Source organism: Procambarus clarkii, chromosome 4, assembly GCF_040958095.1.
Source record: "Procambarus clarkii isolate CNS0578487 chromosome 4, FALCON_Pclarkii_2.0, whole genome shotgun sequence".
Classification (NCBI taxonomy): Eukaryota; Metazoa; Arthropoda; class Malacostraca; order Decapoda; family Cambaridae; genus Procambarus; species Procambarus clarkii.
In genome coordinates this window covers 39090820-39105772 of record NC_091153.1, presented here as the reverse complement: position 1 = coordinate 39105772, position 14953 = coordinate 39090820, and the positions used below count along the sequence as shown (strand labels likewise).

Here is a 14953-nt window from a genome sequence, read left to right as displayed (position 1 = left end):
TGAAGTGAACAAGGGCCGCCTCACACCAGATGGTCCGGGAGTTTGCATGGCGTCAGCATAGGCAGGACCTGTGTCATCAATAATGTCTGGAGCGTGCCGCAAGTGTTGAGATACTGTTGCTGTTTGAGGCCAATTTTCTGGGTCCCAGCGTAATAGGGCCCAAATTGCCACCTCGTGGAACTGTAGCAATGTTAGCTTTTTTTGATCAGTTGTGTTGTATTTGTACAAAACAAAGGCATTATGCAAAGCCATTTGCAGGAAATAAAACGTTATCTTTTTGGTCCACTTGTGAGTTTTCCTGGTAAAATGGTAATACCATTTGATCGAAGTGGTTCACACCTTTCATGAACTTATTGTACCATGCAGCCTAGTGGTGAGAAAGAGAGCCTCATGGCGCGCAGTTTGAAACAAACCCAAAGTAAATCGGATTAAAATTGAATTTTATACAAATATTTTTTTCAGGACATCATTTTATGTCCACATTGCGGAAGTGGGTAGGCGAAACAGGACTCCAGGTTATGTCCTGATCCGCATAAAGTGTTAATTAATAATGAAAAGACTTTTTCTTTAATTTGTAACGTACAATTATGTTACGCTGTTGGGTGGATTAGATACAAAGTGTTAAGTGGGTTTTCATATTTAATTAGTAGTCTTGGTTATGGCAGTGTCATAGGCATTGAGACGGAGCTTGGAGCAGAGCAGAGAGCCGAGTGAGGCTGGAGTCGCGGAACTCTATGTGGGGGAGCGTGGCGGCTCGATGGGGAATCGTGAGTGTCTAAACTCGATGGGGAACGAGAGCATTGTAGCTCGATGCGGTCGTAGTCTGCTGTTTGCTCTGTGTCGAAGCTGTAGCGTCTTAGGGTCAATTAGAACTATACTCGCCGAGTGCTACATTCTTGAGGTTGAAGAGGTGTGGTAACTCCTCAGCGTTTGTATCGAAGTTAACTGAATCACTGTAGAAATTGTACTTATCATTAATCACTTCTGGGCTGCTTATATGATTGGACTACACCTTATCTCATCATCCTCTAATAGGTTGAAAAGGATGGAAAAATATTACCTGTAATTAGGGATAAGATTATAACTTATGTAATTAGTGCTAATGAGTTTGTCATTAAGGTAATTAGAGATGGAGCGAGTATAATGTTTACTCGTTACAAATTCCTTGATTTTTATTTAATTTTCCATTTAATTCATTGATTGTTTATTTTATTTTCCATTTAATTTTTTTATTATTTATTTTATCTTCCATAAAGAATAGATGATTTCTTTGTTTGGATAGTTTTCATATGTTATATTTTGTTAATCAATATTAACTGTTCAAAATTTCATGTATATCTCATAATTTTATTACACTCCTCATGTTCTTTAAGAGTCAGAGGCATTCGCATCTTTACTTGCATTGTTTTACTTTCAGATGTGACGGCTATTGAACAAGAATGGTTGGCAGTCTTTGCCCCAAGCATTTGCAACTTTTCACCACCTTTGGAGTCTCCTGAGCCTCGCTACGATGCTGAAAGAGATCAGATTGTCTGCCACCGAACAGCCACATTTGGTAATAAAAACGAGGGGGAAAAAAAACGGAGGGTGGGTTAAGGGGGCAGTTTTTGAGACAAATGTTTTCATTAGTCACAAGTAAAAAATAGACTGGTCCTGAACTATTCCATTTGGATGCCTCCAGAGGTAAAATTCAGTTGTTTAACCTTTCACTAGTGCATATCAACCAGGGTCATTTCATTAGTGATGTGCACATCAACCAGGGTTGATTTTAGGCTTTGTGAAAGATTTAAAACTCCTGTGGGAGTTTTAAATCTCACATTCACTTCCTCAGGCCTCCTGTAAACAGACCCCCTATTTGGAAAAGATTATGGTCATGGTCACGCAAACACAGTGGCCTCCTTACCAGAGCCTCAGATATTAACACCAAGTAAAGCATCCAGCACTTCCGCTAACACGATAACATCATTTATATTTGCCAACATCCAGGTTATAAAAACACGCAAATCCAACAAAGTTCACTTTATAGATGGTCTCCTTCATGAGGCAAATGCAGTGTTTGCAGCCCTAACGGAAACTCACACAAAAGACTACCTTGATGGTGAAATATGGATCTCGGAGTACAATCTTTTCAGATGTGATAGGAAACACCGGCTTCAGGGTGGGGTCAGCCTCTACATCAAAGACACACTCATCTGTACTGAGCTGCTAAACACCTCAAATGATATGGTGGAAGTGCTGATAGTCAAAATAGAGATCCTAAATGTAGTTGTTGTCCTTGTATATAAGTCACCGGAGGCAAACCCTCAGCAGTTTAAAGACCAACTAATGAAAATAGAGCACTTCTTGGAAAACCTCTCAAATCCAGCTCCGAACATCATCCTGCTTGGAGACTTCAACCTACGGCACCTGAAATGGAAGTACCTGGCTAATACAGTAATATCAGAAAGAATACCAGGAAGTTGCCTAAATGAACAGACACATGCAAATGACCTGCTACGGATATGCGATAGGTTTGCCTTAAACCAGCAAATAGTAGAACCAACACGGAAGGAGAACACGCTGGACCTCATTTTCACTAATAATGATGAATTGATCGGGAACATTATGATTACAAATACCTGTTACTCAGATCACAACTTAATTGAAGTTCTGACAACCTTGGGGAATGGACCTTCAAAACCAGTCCAGATTCCCGGTGGAGGAGATTTCAGCAAATTCAACTTCAATAATAAACAGATAAACTGGGAGCAAATAAACCAGGACTTCACAGAAATAAACTGGGAAGAACAGCTAGAAAATGCAAACCTGAACCAGTGCCTGGAAAAAATAAGCTCAGTAGCACTAGAAATATGTTCAAACCGCATACCCCTAAGAAAAAAAGAGGAAGAGATGCAGATTGGAACGGGAACGTCGTTCCCTATATAGGCGAAGAAAACGAATCGTGGAACAACTTGAGAGTCGCACCCTATCTCAAGAATGGCGAAGAAGGATAGGTAGAGAAATAGAAACAATTGAACTCAAGCTACAAGAATCATACAAAACCCAGGAGAGGCAAAGAGAGCAAAAGGCCATCAATGAAATAGAGAGAAATCCGAAATATTTTTTCTCCTATGCAAAATCAAGATCAAAAACCACATCTAGTATCGGGCCCCTGCGAAAGGGAGATGGAACTTTCACTGATGACAACAAAGAAATGAGCGAGTTACTGAGGAAACAGTACGACTCTGTTTTCAGCGAGCCATTAAACGCACTAAAGATTGATAACCGAAATGAATTTTTCATGGATATGATACCAACATCAAATCGTATATCAGACGTTGCCCTATTCCCACTAGATTTTGAAGAAGCCATAAACAGTATGCCTATGCACTCTGCACCAGGCCCGGATTCTTGGAACTCCATATTCATCAAGAACTGTAAAAAAACCACTATCGCAGGCCCTTCACATTCTGTGGAGACAAAGCCTAGATACTGGCGTTATTCCTAACATACTAAAAACAGCAGAGATAGCACCACTCCATAAAGTAGAAAATAAGGCAGAGGCAAAAAATTACAGACCGATAGCACTAACATCGCACATCATAAAAAATTTTGAGAGAGTGCTAAGAAGTAAGATCACACAATAAATGGAATCACAGCATCTCCATAACCCCGGACAACATGGTTTCAGAACAGGGCGCTCTTGCCTGTCGCAGTTGCTGGACCACTATGATATGGCATTAGATGCTATGGAAGACAAACAAAACGCTGATGCAATTTACACAGATTTCGCAAAAGCTTTTGATAAATGTAACCATGGTGTTATTGCACATAAAATGCGTTCAAAAGGAATTACCGGGAAAATAGGCAGATGGATCTACAATTTCCAGACTAACAGAACCCAATGTGTAATAGTCAACAAAATAAAATCCAGCCCATCAACCGTGAAGAGCTCAGTCCCCCAGGGTACTGTGCTTGCTCCAGTACTTTTTCTCATCCTCATATCGGACATAGACAAGAAAATAACCTATAGCACTGTATCATCCTTTGCAGATGACACTAGGATTTTCATGAGAGTTGGCAACATGGAGGACACGGCAAACCTCCAATCAGATGTAGATCAGGTATTTCTATGGGCTACAGAAAATAATATGGTGTTTAACGAGGATAAGTTCCAGCTCATGCGCTATGGAAAAAATGAAAATATAAAAACGGAAACCACGTACAAAACTCAGGCAAATCATAACATAGAACGAAAAGGTAATGTAAAGGATCTGGGTGTACTCATGTCGGAAGACCTTACCTTTAAAGAACACAATAAAGTAGCCGTCACAACTGTAAGAAAAATGACAGGTTGGATAACAAGAACTTTTCACACTAGAGATGATATACCAATGATGATACTTTTCAAAACGCTTGTGCTCTCTAGAGTGGAGTACTGCTGCACAATGACAGCCCCTTTCAAAGCTGGAGAAATTGCTGACCTGGAGAGTGTACAGAGATCCTTTACTGCTAGAATCCACTCAGTAAAACATCTAAATTACTGGAACCGACTAAAGAGCCTAAATCTGTACTCCCTTGAGCGCAGGCGGGAGAGATACATAATAATTTACACGTGGAAAATAATTGAGAGGCTGGTCCCAAACCTGCACACAGAAATAACATCGCATGAGACCAGAAGACATGGCAGGATGTGCAGAATACCCCCATTGAAAAGCAGAGGTGCAACAGGTACTCTGAGAGAGAACTCTATCAACAACAGAGGCCCGAGACTGTTCACGCTTCCACTACAAATAAGGGGCATAACTGGTCGACCCCTCACAGTGTTCAAGAGAGAACTGGATAAGCACCTCCAAAGGAAGCCTGATCAACCAGGCTGTGACTCATACGTCAGGCTGCGAGCAGCCGCATCTAACAGCCTGGTTGATCAGTCCAGCAACCAGGAGGCCTGGTCAACGACCGGGCCGCGGGGACACTAAGCCCCAGAAGCACCTCAAGGTAACCTCAAGGTAGGTAACCCCTCCTGGCTGTGAAGGGCATCAGTACCAAGAGAGCGACGATGAGTAGCACACACAGCAGCAGCTCTTGGCACTGCTATACAGCTTGTGCCCACAAGATTACTTAATAATGATAAAATAAATAAGGTAAAGTAGTTATCAAGAGAACGTGCTGAGCTACGACTATACAGCACTTGGAAGGGATATGAGGATAAGGATTTAAGATAGGATGGAGGAAAGATAGGTTCCCAACCACTTGTGAATGGTCAGGGATTGAACACTGGCCTGAATGAAACAAGGCGGTCACTCTTCCATCCATTCCAAATAGTCGAATGAAATTAGTAACTGTAAAAATTTAATAATGATGGTGTCATAGAAGATTCTGACAGTAATGAAGACTTTATACAAGATTTCCATATCAGTATATAGTAGCTTCAAGAAGCCACTGAGGTTCACCCAGAAATTGACATTTTATTACATATAATGCTGATCTTTTGTATTCACATCTAATACATATGTACTGTCATTTTTGGAGGATGTGTTGAATTCTAAACAGATTCTAATCCATACTACAGGTCCAGCAGCATGGGAGATCTCGGAAGTGGAGGTAGAATATCCTCATAGCAAAGACCTTTTCAAGTGGGTGGCTTATTGCTTCTTACTAGGCCATTTGTGTTTGCCTCTCAAGAATTTTGTCAAGCACTTGTATGAACCCAGGACTCTAGTGAACCCAGTTGCTATAAGGTAAGAAATATTAGCATTTCATATATACAGTACTGTAAGCTAACATATACTGTATATATATAGTAAGTGCATGTATTAAAAGCTTGCTTGGTGTAAACATTTGTGCATATTGACCCTGTTTATGTTTAATCCAGGAATTTTCTTGTTTTTTACAATTTATTGTGTATTTTAATGGTATAGGTAACCTGGGAGAGCAATTCTTAAATGGGTAGATTTGAGAATGGAGATAAAAGAGAATAATAGGTTTTAATACCCTGATGTGTTTAACCTCTGTGATGCACCACGTTTATTGTAAATTTCCCCTATGCGGCAAAAACTTTGTAAAATGATAAATTCCTTTCCCTGAACATGTACATGTAAAAAACAAAACAAAAAAAATATTAAATTGTATTTACTTTGGCTGTGGGGACGTAGACAAAGTGGTGCGTGACATCATCACAGGCTGGTCACCCATGCGTGAAGCTCTCAGACACGGTCGTGCAGGCCATTCAAGCCTCACGAGTTGCCACAAATAATATTTCTATGTATTTTCAATGCTTTATAATTAATTTTTTGTATCATATCTGATGCATATGTGTCCTATACAATATTTATACAGTAGAACATTCATAATGTTCCATGGAACTGTGATGCAAGTGTCAGTAATGTGTCCACAATAAATGTTTATTGTCGCTATATTACTTGTTCAAAATTCTCTATAATTACATTATGTACAGTTTCACACACTATTTACACAGTAACACTATATCATACACTCAGTACTTGGCAAGTGAATGATATTCAAAGAAGCTGTCCATGTTATAGAGCGGGACTTTGCACTCGACGCATATGGTACACAAATTTTCGCTTCCTGGTTTTTCGTTCCGAGTTCTTGCAAGCAATGCGCCCGCGTGCACCTTTGGCTTCAGTTCCTGTAGGTGGTAGGTAGGCAGGCTTGTGAATTGTAAAGCTATCTTTAACAGCCAGTCTGCTGGAAACTAAATGTGGTCTTGTGGGGGCATGAAAAACTGTCCTTACGCTGTCTTCTTGGCCGTACTTGAGTAATTGCGACACCAGAGCCTGACTAAAAACTCAAATTTATGGGTTTTTGCTAGTTTTCACCAAGTACGTGTTGAAACAGTTGAGCACTGTTACGTCCAGAAGAATTTCCGTGTCCACTTTACACTTTTGTGGACACACTCAATGGCACCAGCCATCATGTCACATTTATCTACAAGTCTCATATTTATATTGTAATCAATGACATAATATGGCTTATACAATGTTCCATCCACTCGATACTTCACTTTGCCACTGTTAAGCATTTCACCAGTGTGAGTAGTTGACAACATATTGACTTCACGTCTTTCTTTCCAACGCACTGCTAAGATCTTGTCACATTTTCCAAGTTTACAATCACCTACACCAATATTATTTTCAAAAACTGGCATTTCCTTCCTATGTGTCTTTACAGTGCCACACACTGTAACGAATTTACTCAGTTTCTATGATCGAGCAATAGAGATATTACAGGAAAGAGATGGTTGGGTTGACTGCATCTATCTGGACCTAAAAAAGGCTTTCGACAGAGTTCCACATAAGAAGTTGTTCTGGAAACTGGAAAATATTGGAGGGGTGACAGGTAAGCTTCTAACATGGATGAAATTTTTTCTGACTTAGAAAAATGAGGGCAGTGATCAGAGGCAATGTATCGGACTGGAGAAATGTCACAAGTGGAGTACCACAGGATTCAGTTCTTGCACCAGTGATGTTTATTGTCTACATAAATGATCTACCAGTTGGTATACAGAATTATATGAACATGTTTGCTGATGATGCTAAGATAATAGGAAGGATAAGAAACTTAGATGATTGTCATGCCCTTCAAGATGACCTGGACAAAATAAGTATATGGAGCACCACTTGGCAAATGGAATTTAATGTTAATAAATGCCATGTTATGGAATGTGGAATAGGACAACATAGACCCCACACAACCTATATATTATGTGAGAAATCTTTAAAGAATTCTTATAAAGAAAGAGATCTAGGGGTGGTTCTAGATAGAAAACTAGAATCACCTGAGGACCACATAAAGAATATTGTGCGAGGAGCCTATGCCACGCTTTCTAACTTCAGAATTGCTTTTAAATACATGGATGGCGATATACTAAAAAAATTGTTCACGACATTTGTTAGGCCAAAGCTAGAATATGCAGCGGTTGTGTGGTGCCCATATCTTAAGAAGCACATCAACAAACTGGAAAAGGTGCAAAGACACGCTACTAAGTGGCTCCCAGAACTGAAGGGCAAGAGCTACGAGGAGAGGTTAGAGGCATTAAATATGCCAAAACTAGAAGGCAGAAGAAAAAGAGGTGATATGATCACTACATACAAAATAGTAACAGGAATTGATAAAATCGATGGGGAAGATTTCCTGAGACCTGGAACTTTAAGAACAAGAGGTCATACATTTAAACTGGCTAAACACAGATGCCAAAGAAATATAAGAAAATTATCTTTCGCAAACAGAGTGGTAGACGGTTGGAACAAGTTACGTGAGAAGGTGGTGAAGGCCAAGACCGTCAGTAGTTTCAAAGCGTTATATGACAAAGAGTGCTGGGAAGACGGGACACCACGAGCGTAGGTCTCATCCTGTAACTACACTTAGGTAATTACGTTTAGGTAATTACACACCCGTGCTATGTTCAAGCAAGAACTTTGTTAACAAGGGGCTCATATAATAATTGTCAGTGTACAGAATGTGCCCCTTGTTCAGCAGTGGTTCCATGAGCGTCTTCACCTCACTGCCAGAAAACCTTTGAGGATCCTGTGCGGATATATCTACGACCGTACCAAACTATAATATATCGATCACCATCCCGGTTTCACATTTGCACAGTACAAAGAATTTGAGGCCAAAAAGAGTGCCGTTTCGATGGGATGTACTGTTTGAGGACAAGACATCCCTTGAAGGAACTAAGGATTTGTCACTGACAACATTCTGTCCTGGTACAAAGTAATCATTTTATTTCTTTCTAATATCACTGAACACTTTTTGCACTCTCCAGAGTCGATCATTTCTATCAACATTTGCAATGTTTTCAAAGTGTAGGCAATAATCTTTGTTCCAATAATCCTGTATGACATGCTTCACCGAATGTTTCATGAGCATACACAGAGCAAAGAACACATACAGCTCAGCTATGGTCGTGTCCTTCCAACGTACTATACGTGAAACAGGTAATATGCCACTTGCAATAAGTGGAGATCAAACATGGTCCTGGCTGTCAGATATTTTGTAAGTGTTCCAAGCCCTTTATTGCCTTGTGGGGCTCTGGGTCGTCTGTAGCGGCAATCGGCCTCTTCTTCGACTTGAGTCTTGTGATGTTACTGCCTCCCGGGTAAAACCCTGTTTTTCCCTCTTTGTGGGTAGTTAGCTTCAGGGGAACCAACCGGGCTTTCCCCAAAAAGCCAGCGTTGAACGTAATGAAACACCCTTTTCTGGGGGTAACCCTGGGGGTAACTCCCTAACACCCTCCCTCCCTCTAGTTGTTGGTTTTTCCATCGGGCCTCGAAGTGAGATGGTGAGAGGCCGGCCCACTTGGCCCAGCTTCCCATTTCCATTATGGGGGGAAGATTGCGCTAATGACGAGCAAGAGTGCTACATGAGGATAGAGTTACTAGTATCTTTTCTTTCGGCTAGAATGTCTTGGTGCTTTCTCGCTGTAGGTAGAAATTTTACCGGCTTGTTGTTTGTTTTGGTTTGCCTATCTCTCTGGGTGAATGCCCTGGTTGATGGCGGAATATGACATACCGTAAACATAAAGTGCTCATATACCACTGCTTCCTGTGCCTCTCTGAGGGCACCAGGTTTTGGCTCATGGTCCCTGGCAGGCCTAAGAACTCCTTGTTGAACCCCAAACTAATACAGCACACATCAGTTTGGATAGCTTCAGGGAGCCTTCGGGGCTACCCCCAGAATAGGGCGTTTCATTACATTTAACGCTGGCTTTTTCCAGAGGATGTTGTGGCTCAGTTTTATCTTCTAATGCCGCTTCTTGTGTTTTCACTAGCTTAACTTAGGTCATGGTGACTCTTACCATCTTCCCTTACCATCAACCACATGCCTACCTCACCCTATCCTAGACCCTTCACATGCCAACCTCACTCCAGCTTGAACTCTCCATATGTCCCACTCATTTTTTTTTTTTTTTTTTTTTTTTAATAGTGGGATATGCTAAGCATGGGACTTAAGTTGTTTTCCTCAGTCTGCTACCATAAACAGTCTCAAGTTATACTATTTAATTAAAATCACTGGTCTGTATTTTATATTTTAAATATTCTAATGTATGTTCATATTATTAGTATCTATGTAGGCTACTGGATTTGTCTTTGATGTTAACTTGTATTGCTTCAGATTTCGTGAGCAACGGGAACACCTCCTTCGTGCACTAATGAGCCAGGATATCACAAACCTTGCCAAGTTGAAAGAAACGTGGACGCACGATCCAAAATGTAAGTTGCTATTCGTTTGGAAGCAGTAAATTATTCATAATTAGGTGTTTCTAATATAATTTTATTATAATCTTGTCTTGTTCATTTCTGAGCTGTTCCACTCGGTTGCTTCATAAGGAAATAGCCTACTTGACGCTGCAATCTGTGTTTCTGCCAAATCTTACTGGTGCTAGGGAGACACTGGGAATACTGCACTCACTGTGACCATGGAGTGATAGCACACAAAATGAGGTCAATGTGAATAACTGGTAAAGTAGGATGCTGGATTCTCAGTTTTCTGTCGAATAGAACACAAAGACTAACAGTCAACCATATAAAATCGAGTCCAAGCACAGTTAAACGTCCTTGCACCACTGCTTTTCCCTATTCTCATACAGTTTCAGATACAGACTCAAATACAAGGGACAGCTTCGTATCATCCTTTGCAGATGACACAAAAATCAGCATGAAAATTACCTCTGCTGAAAACACTGAAAAACTACAAGCAGATATTAAAAAGTTTTTGACTGGGCAGCAGAAAATAACATGATGTTTAACAGTGATAAATTCCAGATACAGTGGAACCTCTATTAACGAATTTAATCCATTCTGGCACCGAGCTCATTATCCGGAAAACTCGTCTTAAGAAACAAATTTCCCCATTTAAAATAAAGGAAATAAATTTAATCCATTCTACTCCCAAAAACATCCATACTTGTATGACGTTTTTTATGTAAATATAATACTGCACATGTAATTATAAATGTTTTGTTGTACTGTTTTAATGATTACTTTACCTTACGAAGAATCGTTGCTGGCTTGAGGGAGACGATGGGGAGGTGGGAAGGAGGAGAGGGGTTATGGTGTGGAAGGAGAATCCACCTCTGAGTCAGGCAGGCTCTCTCTTCTTGGGAATTTCACCCCACTGGGACTGGGTTGTGGTTCACTATCACTAGCTCTTCTTTTCTCTACTTTTGGAAAAAACGTTTCTATTGACAATTGCTTTTGTCTTTGTTTTAGGATGTCCCTAAAATGAGACAGCAAATTGTCATTAAATATGTTCACACACCGGGTTGTCACTGCTTGATCAGGGTGATGCTTTTCTAAGAATGCAGTCACCTTTTCAAACATTCCCAACACTTCCCTGATCTCACTTGAAGTGGCAGCAGCATCCTCCCGTACCTCCTCCTCCCCTGGTGAGAACTCTTGTGCCTCCTCTTGATTAAGCTCCTTCTGAAGTTCCAGGAGTTCGTCAATGGTCAGTTCCTCACTGTGCTCCTCCACTAACTCCTGCACATCAGCAGCATCCAACTCCAGACCCAAAGTTTGCCCCAGAGCAACAATATCATCCACAAGATGCACTTCTGGATCTTCCACAGGTGCAGATGCAGATGCAAGTGCAGGACTGAAACCTTCGAAGTCTCACTCAGGGACACCCTCAGGCCACATGTTACGCCATGCAGAGTTAAGGGTCCTTCGTGTCACTCCTTCCCAGGCCTTATCGATCAAACGTAAGGCACCCAGGATATTGAAGTGGTTCTTCCAAAATTCTTTGAGGGTCAGCTCTGTATTGTCGGTCACATCAACACACCTCTCCAACAAGGCCTTCATGTAGAGTTTCTTAAAGTTTGTAATGACTTTCTGGTCCATAGGTTGGAGGAGTGGAGTGGAGTGGTATTGCGAGGAAGGAACTTGATGGTGATGAACTGATTTTCGGGATACAATTCATCTCGCATCTGTGGAGGATGTGCAGGAGCATTATCGAGCACAAGCAAGGCCTTGAGTGACAACTGTTTCTCTTCAAGATATTTCCTCACTGAAGGGCCAAAAACATCATTGACCCATTCAGTGAAGAATATCCGCGTCACCCAGGATTTCTTATTGGACTTCCACATCACATTCAGTCGTGCCTTGTACACTTTACATGCCTTGAACACGGGTGGATTTTCTGAGTGGTAGACTAGCAGCGGCTTGACCTTGCATTGGCACAGCACGAGAGTAAGTCGATCCTTCATTGGTTTGTGGCCAGGCAACGGTTGTTCCGCCTGTGTGATGTAGGTCCTCCTCGTCATTTTCTTCCAAAACAGGCCAGTCTCGTCACAATTAAAAACTTGTTGGGGCAAGAACTCCTCTCTAGCAACAAATTTCTGGAACTGGTACAAATTTCTCAACAGCAGCTTTATCAGAGCTGGCAGCCTCCCCATGTTGCACAACACTGTGGATACCACTTTAAATATCTCCTCCTCTTCAGACGATGCACCTGGTGTCTTCCTGACAAGGTCCACATACAACTTCTTGGCCTTTGCACAGACAAGAGCTTCAGACACACTATCGCCATGTAATTGCCATGTAATTCCCTTTCATTCATCCAGACTAGCAGCAGCTTTTCAACCTCTTCTAGGATTTGTGGACGTTTCTTATTAACCTTGGTAACTCCTTTAGCCACCTCAAGCATCTTAAATTGTTCCTTCCTCTTCAGAATGGTACAAATCGTTGATGAGGACCTGCAATACTCCCTGACAAGATCAATCACACACACCACGCTCGTGCTTTGCTATTATTTCCTTCTTCACTTCCACGGTAATTGTCGCTTTCTTCCCCCTTGCCAACACTGTCTTTAGCAAGCAGCTTCTTTGGCGACATCGTGCGTTACAAATTGCAGTCACAAAACCACACAAAAAAAAAAAGCAAATAAATCCAGAGGGATGCTTGTCGTGTGAGATACAACAACAACACTGGCGTCGGAGGCGTCCGAGAATTTGCGAGAACCAGTGAGACGCTAGGAAGCACCGTGTGGTTTTGCTCGTTAATATAGGTGAGCTCGTCAATAGAAACAAATTTGCTGCGAGTGGCTCGCTTGTTACTGGAAATGCTCGTAAATAGAGCCGCTCGTTAATTGAGGTTCCACTGTACTCTAGTACGGTAAAAATGAGGACCTTAAACATAATACAGGGTACAAAACACAGTCAAATTTGCCCATAGTAGGAGAGAAGCATGTAAAAGATTTGGAAATAATGATGTCTGATGACCTAATGTTTAGGAAGCATAACCAAGCAAATACTGCGTCAGCCAGAAAAATTATAGGATGGATTACGGGAACGTTCAAATCCAGGAATCCCATCACAATGGTTGTACTCTTCAAATCACTTGTGTTGTTCCATCTTGAGTACTGCTCAGTACTCACTTCCCCCTTTCAGAGCAGGAGAGATTACAGTGGATGAGTCTGGAAAGAGACAGATCACACGTCTGTGATCTCCTTTCTGGTCACCCCCTCCTCCAACCTCACGCTAGCCTTCCTAACTCGCCTCCACTTGTATCAACACATGAGTGTTGACATGCTGTACGATGACTTTGACATAATCGCCTTAAGTTCTGTTAAATCCCATTTTATATTCTTGTAAATATTTAAATGAATAAATAGCAAACCAAATACTGTTCTGTTCAAATATTATATTGTGTTTTTAATATTTGTAACTAACTCTCCACGCCAATAAGAAAACAATATCATTCTTGCAACACCTTCAACGCCACCTTCCTTCGGTAGGTAGGCTTAAGCGAGTCACATCTGGTACCCACACACTCAACACGTTCTCCCTCCCCCCCCCCTCCATTCCTGACCGACTCCCTCCTTCCCTCCCTTCCTGACCGACTCCCTTTCTCCTTCCCTCCATCCCTTCCTGACCGACTCCCTGTCCGACTCCCTCCCTCCCTCCCTTCCTCCCTTCCTTCCTGGTGGTGGTGTACAACAAATGTTAGGCCCGGCATTTCACTTGTTTATCTCTCAGTGGTAAAGGTTCACATTAGCACATTTTCAGGATTAACGTACTTTTTCACCTTTCACCGAGGGAGTCCAAAAGTGACCATTTCCAAAAATGTTTGTACAGATAGCCACTTGGTTTGCAAACTTAAGTTACATGAAGGCAAGCAGGCAGGTAGCTAGCAGAAGGTATAAAAAGGTATAAAAATACTTGTTTCATGAATGCTTTATTGTATTAGATCAAAATTCTCCAGGCTGGCAATCTACTGCTACCTACAGAAGGATCTCTTGGGAAGGGAGGGAGGCAGTGAATGTAGGCGGGACAGAGCAAGTGAGCAGCAGTAAGGGTGACTCCCTCCCTCCCTGGTGGTGGTGTACAACGAGTGTTAGGCCGCTGATCCGGGCAAATATCTGCTAGTTCGGCTTCCATGGGTACTTTGGCCAGATAGGGAGATAACTTTATCCGGCCACCATTTTTGCCGGATTAGGGCATTTTCTGGATTGGCGGATTCCGGATTAGTGAGCTTCTACGGTACTGAGTGAGTCACGAAGGCTGGCGCACGCAGCGTGAGCTCACATCACTACTGTTCAGCTTTGTGACCACAGCATCGTCTATAAATGTAAAAAATATATGTAAATGGTATTATTTAGCAATGATAGTATTACAGAAAACCCCTGACTAATACAAATGACCAGGATTCTGATAATAGCAGGATTGTTGTGATAATTTGCGCTGTGTTTACAGTCCTTGCACCGCTGCTTTTCCTTGTTCTCATATCAGATATAGACAAAAATACAAGTCACAGCTTCGTATCATCCTTTGCAGATGACACAAAAATCAGTATGAAAATTACCTCGGCTGAAGACATTGAAAAACTTCAAGCAGATATTAATAAAGTTTTTGACTAGGCATCAGAAAATAACATGATGTTTAACAGTGATAAATTCCAGGTACTCATGTACGGTAAAAAGGAGGACCATAAACAAAATACAGGGTACA

The 14953-nt window shown here is 41.5% G+C and overlaps 1 protein-coding gene across 1 annotated transcript in view; it reads left to right on the top strand.

Annotated features, from left to right (window-relative positions):
* Window positions 1–14953, top strand: part of kz (putative ATP-dependent RNA helicase kurz) — a 222505-nt gene that overhangs the window by 193094 nt on the left and 14458 nt on the right. Inside the window, exons 18-20 of the mRNA XM_045732921.2 lie at window positions 1418–1555; window positions 5552–5720; window positions 10120–10217. Coding sequence (XP_045588877.2) covers window positions 1418–1555; window positions 5552–5720; window positions 10120–10217 — 405 coding nt within the window. The remainder of the gene's footprint in view (window positions 1–1417; window positions 1556–5551; window positions 5721–10119; window positions 10218–14953) is intronic.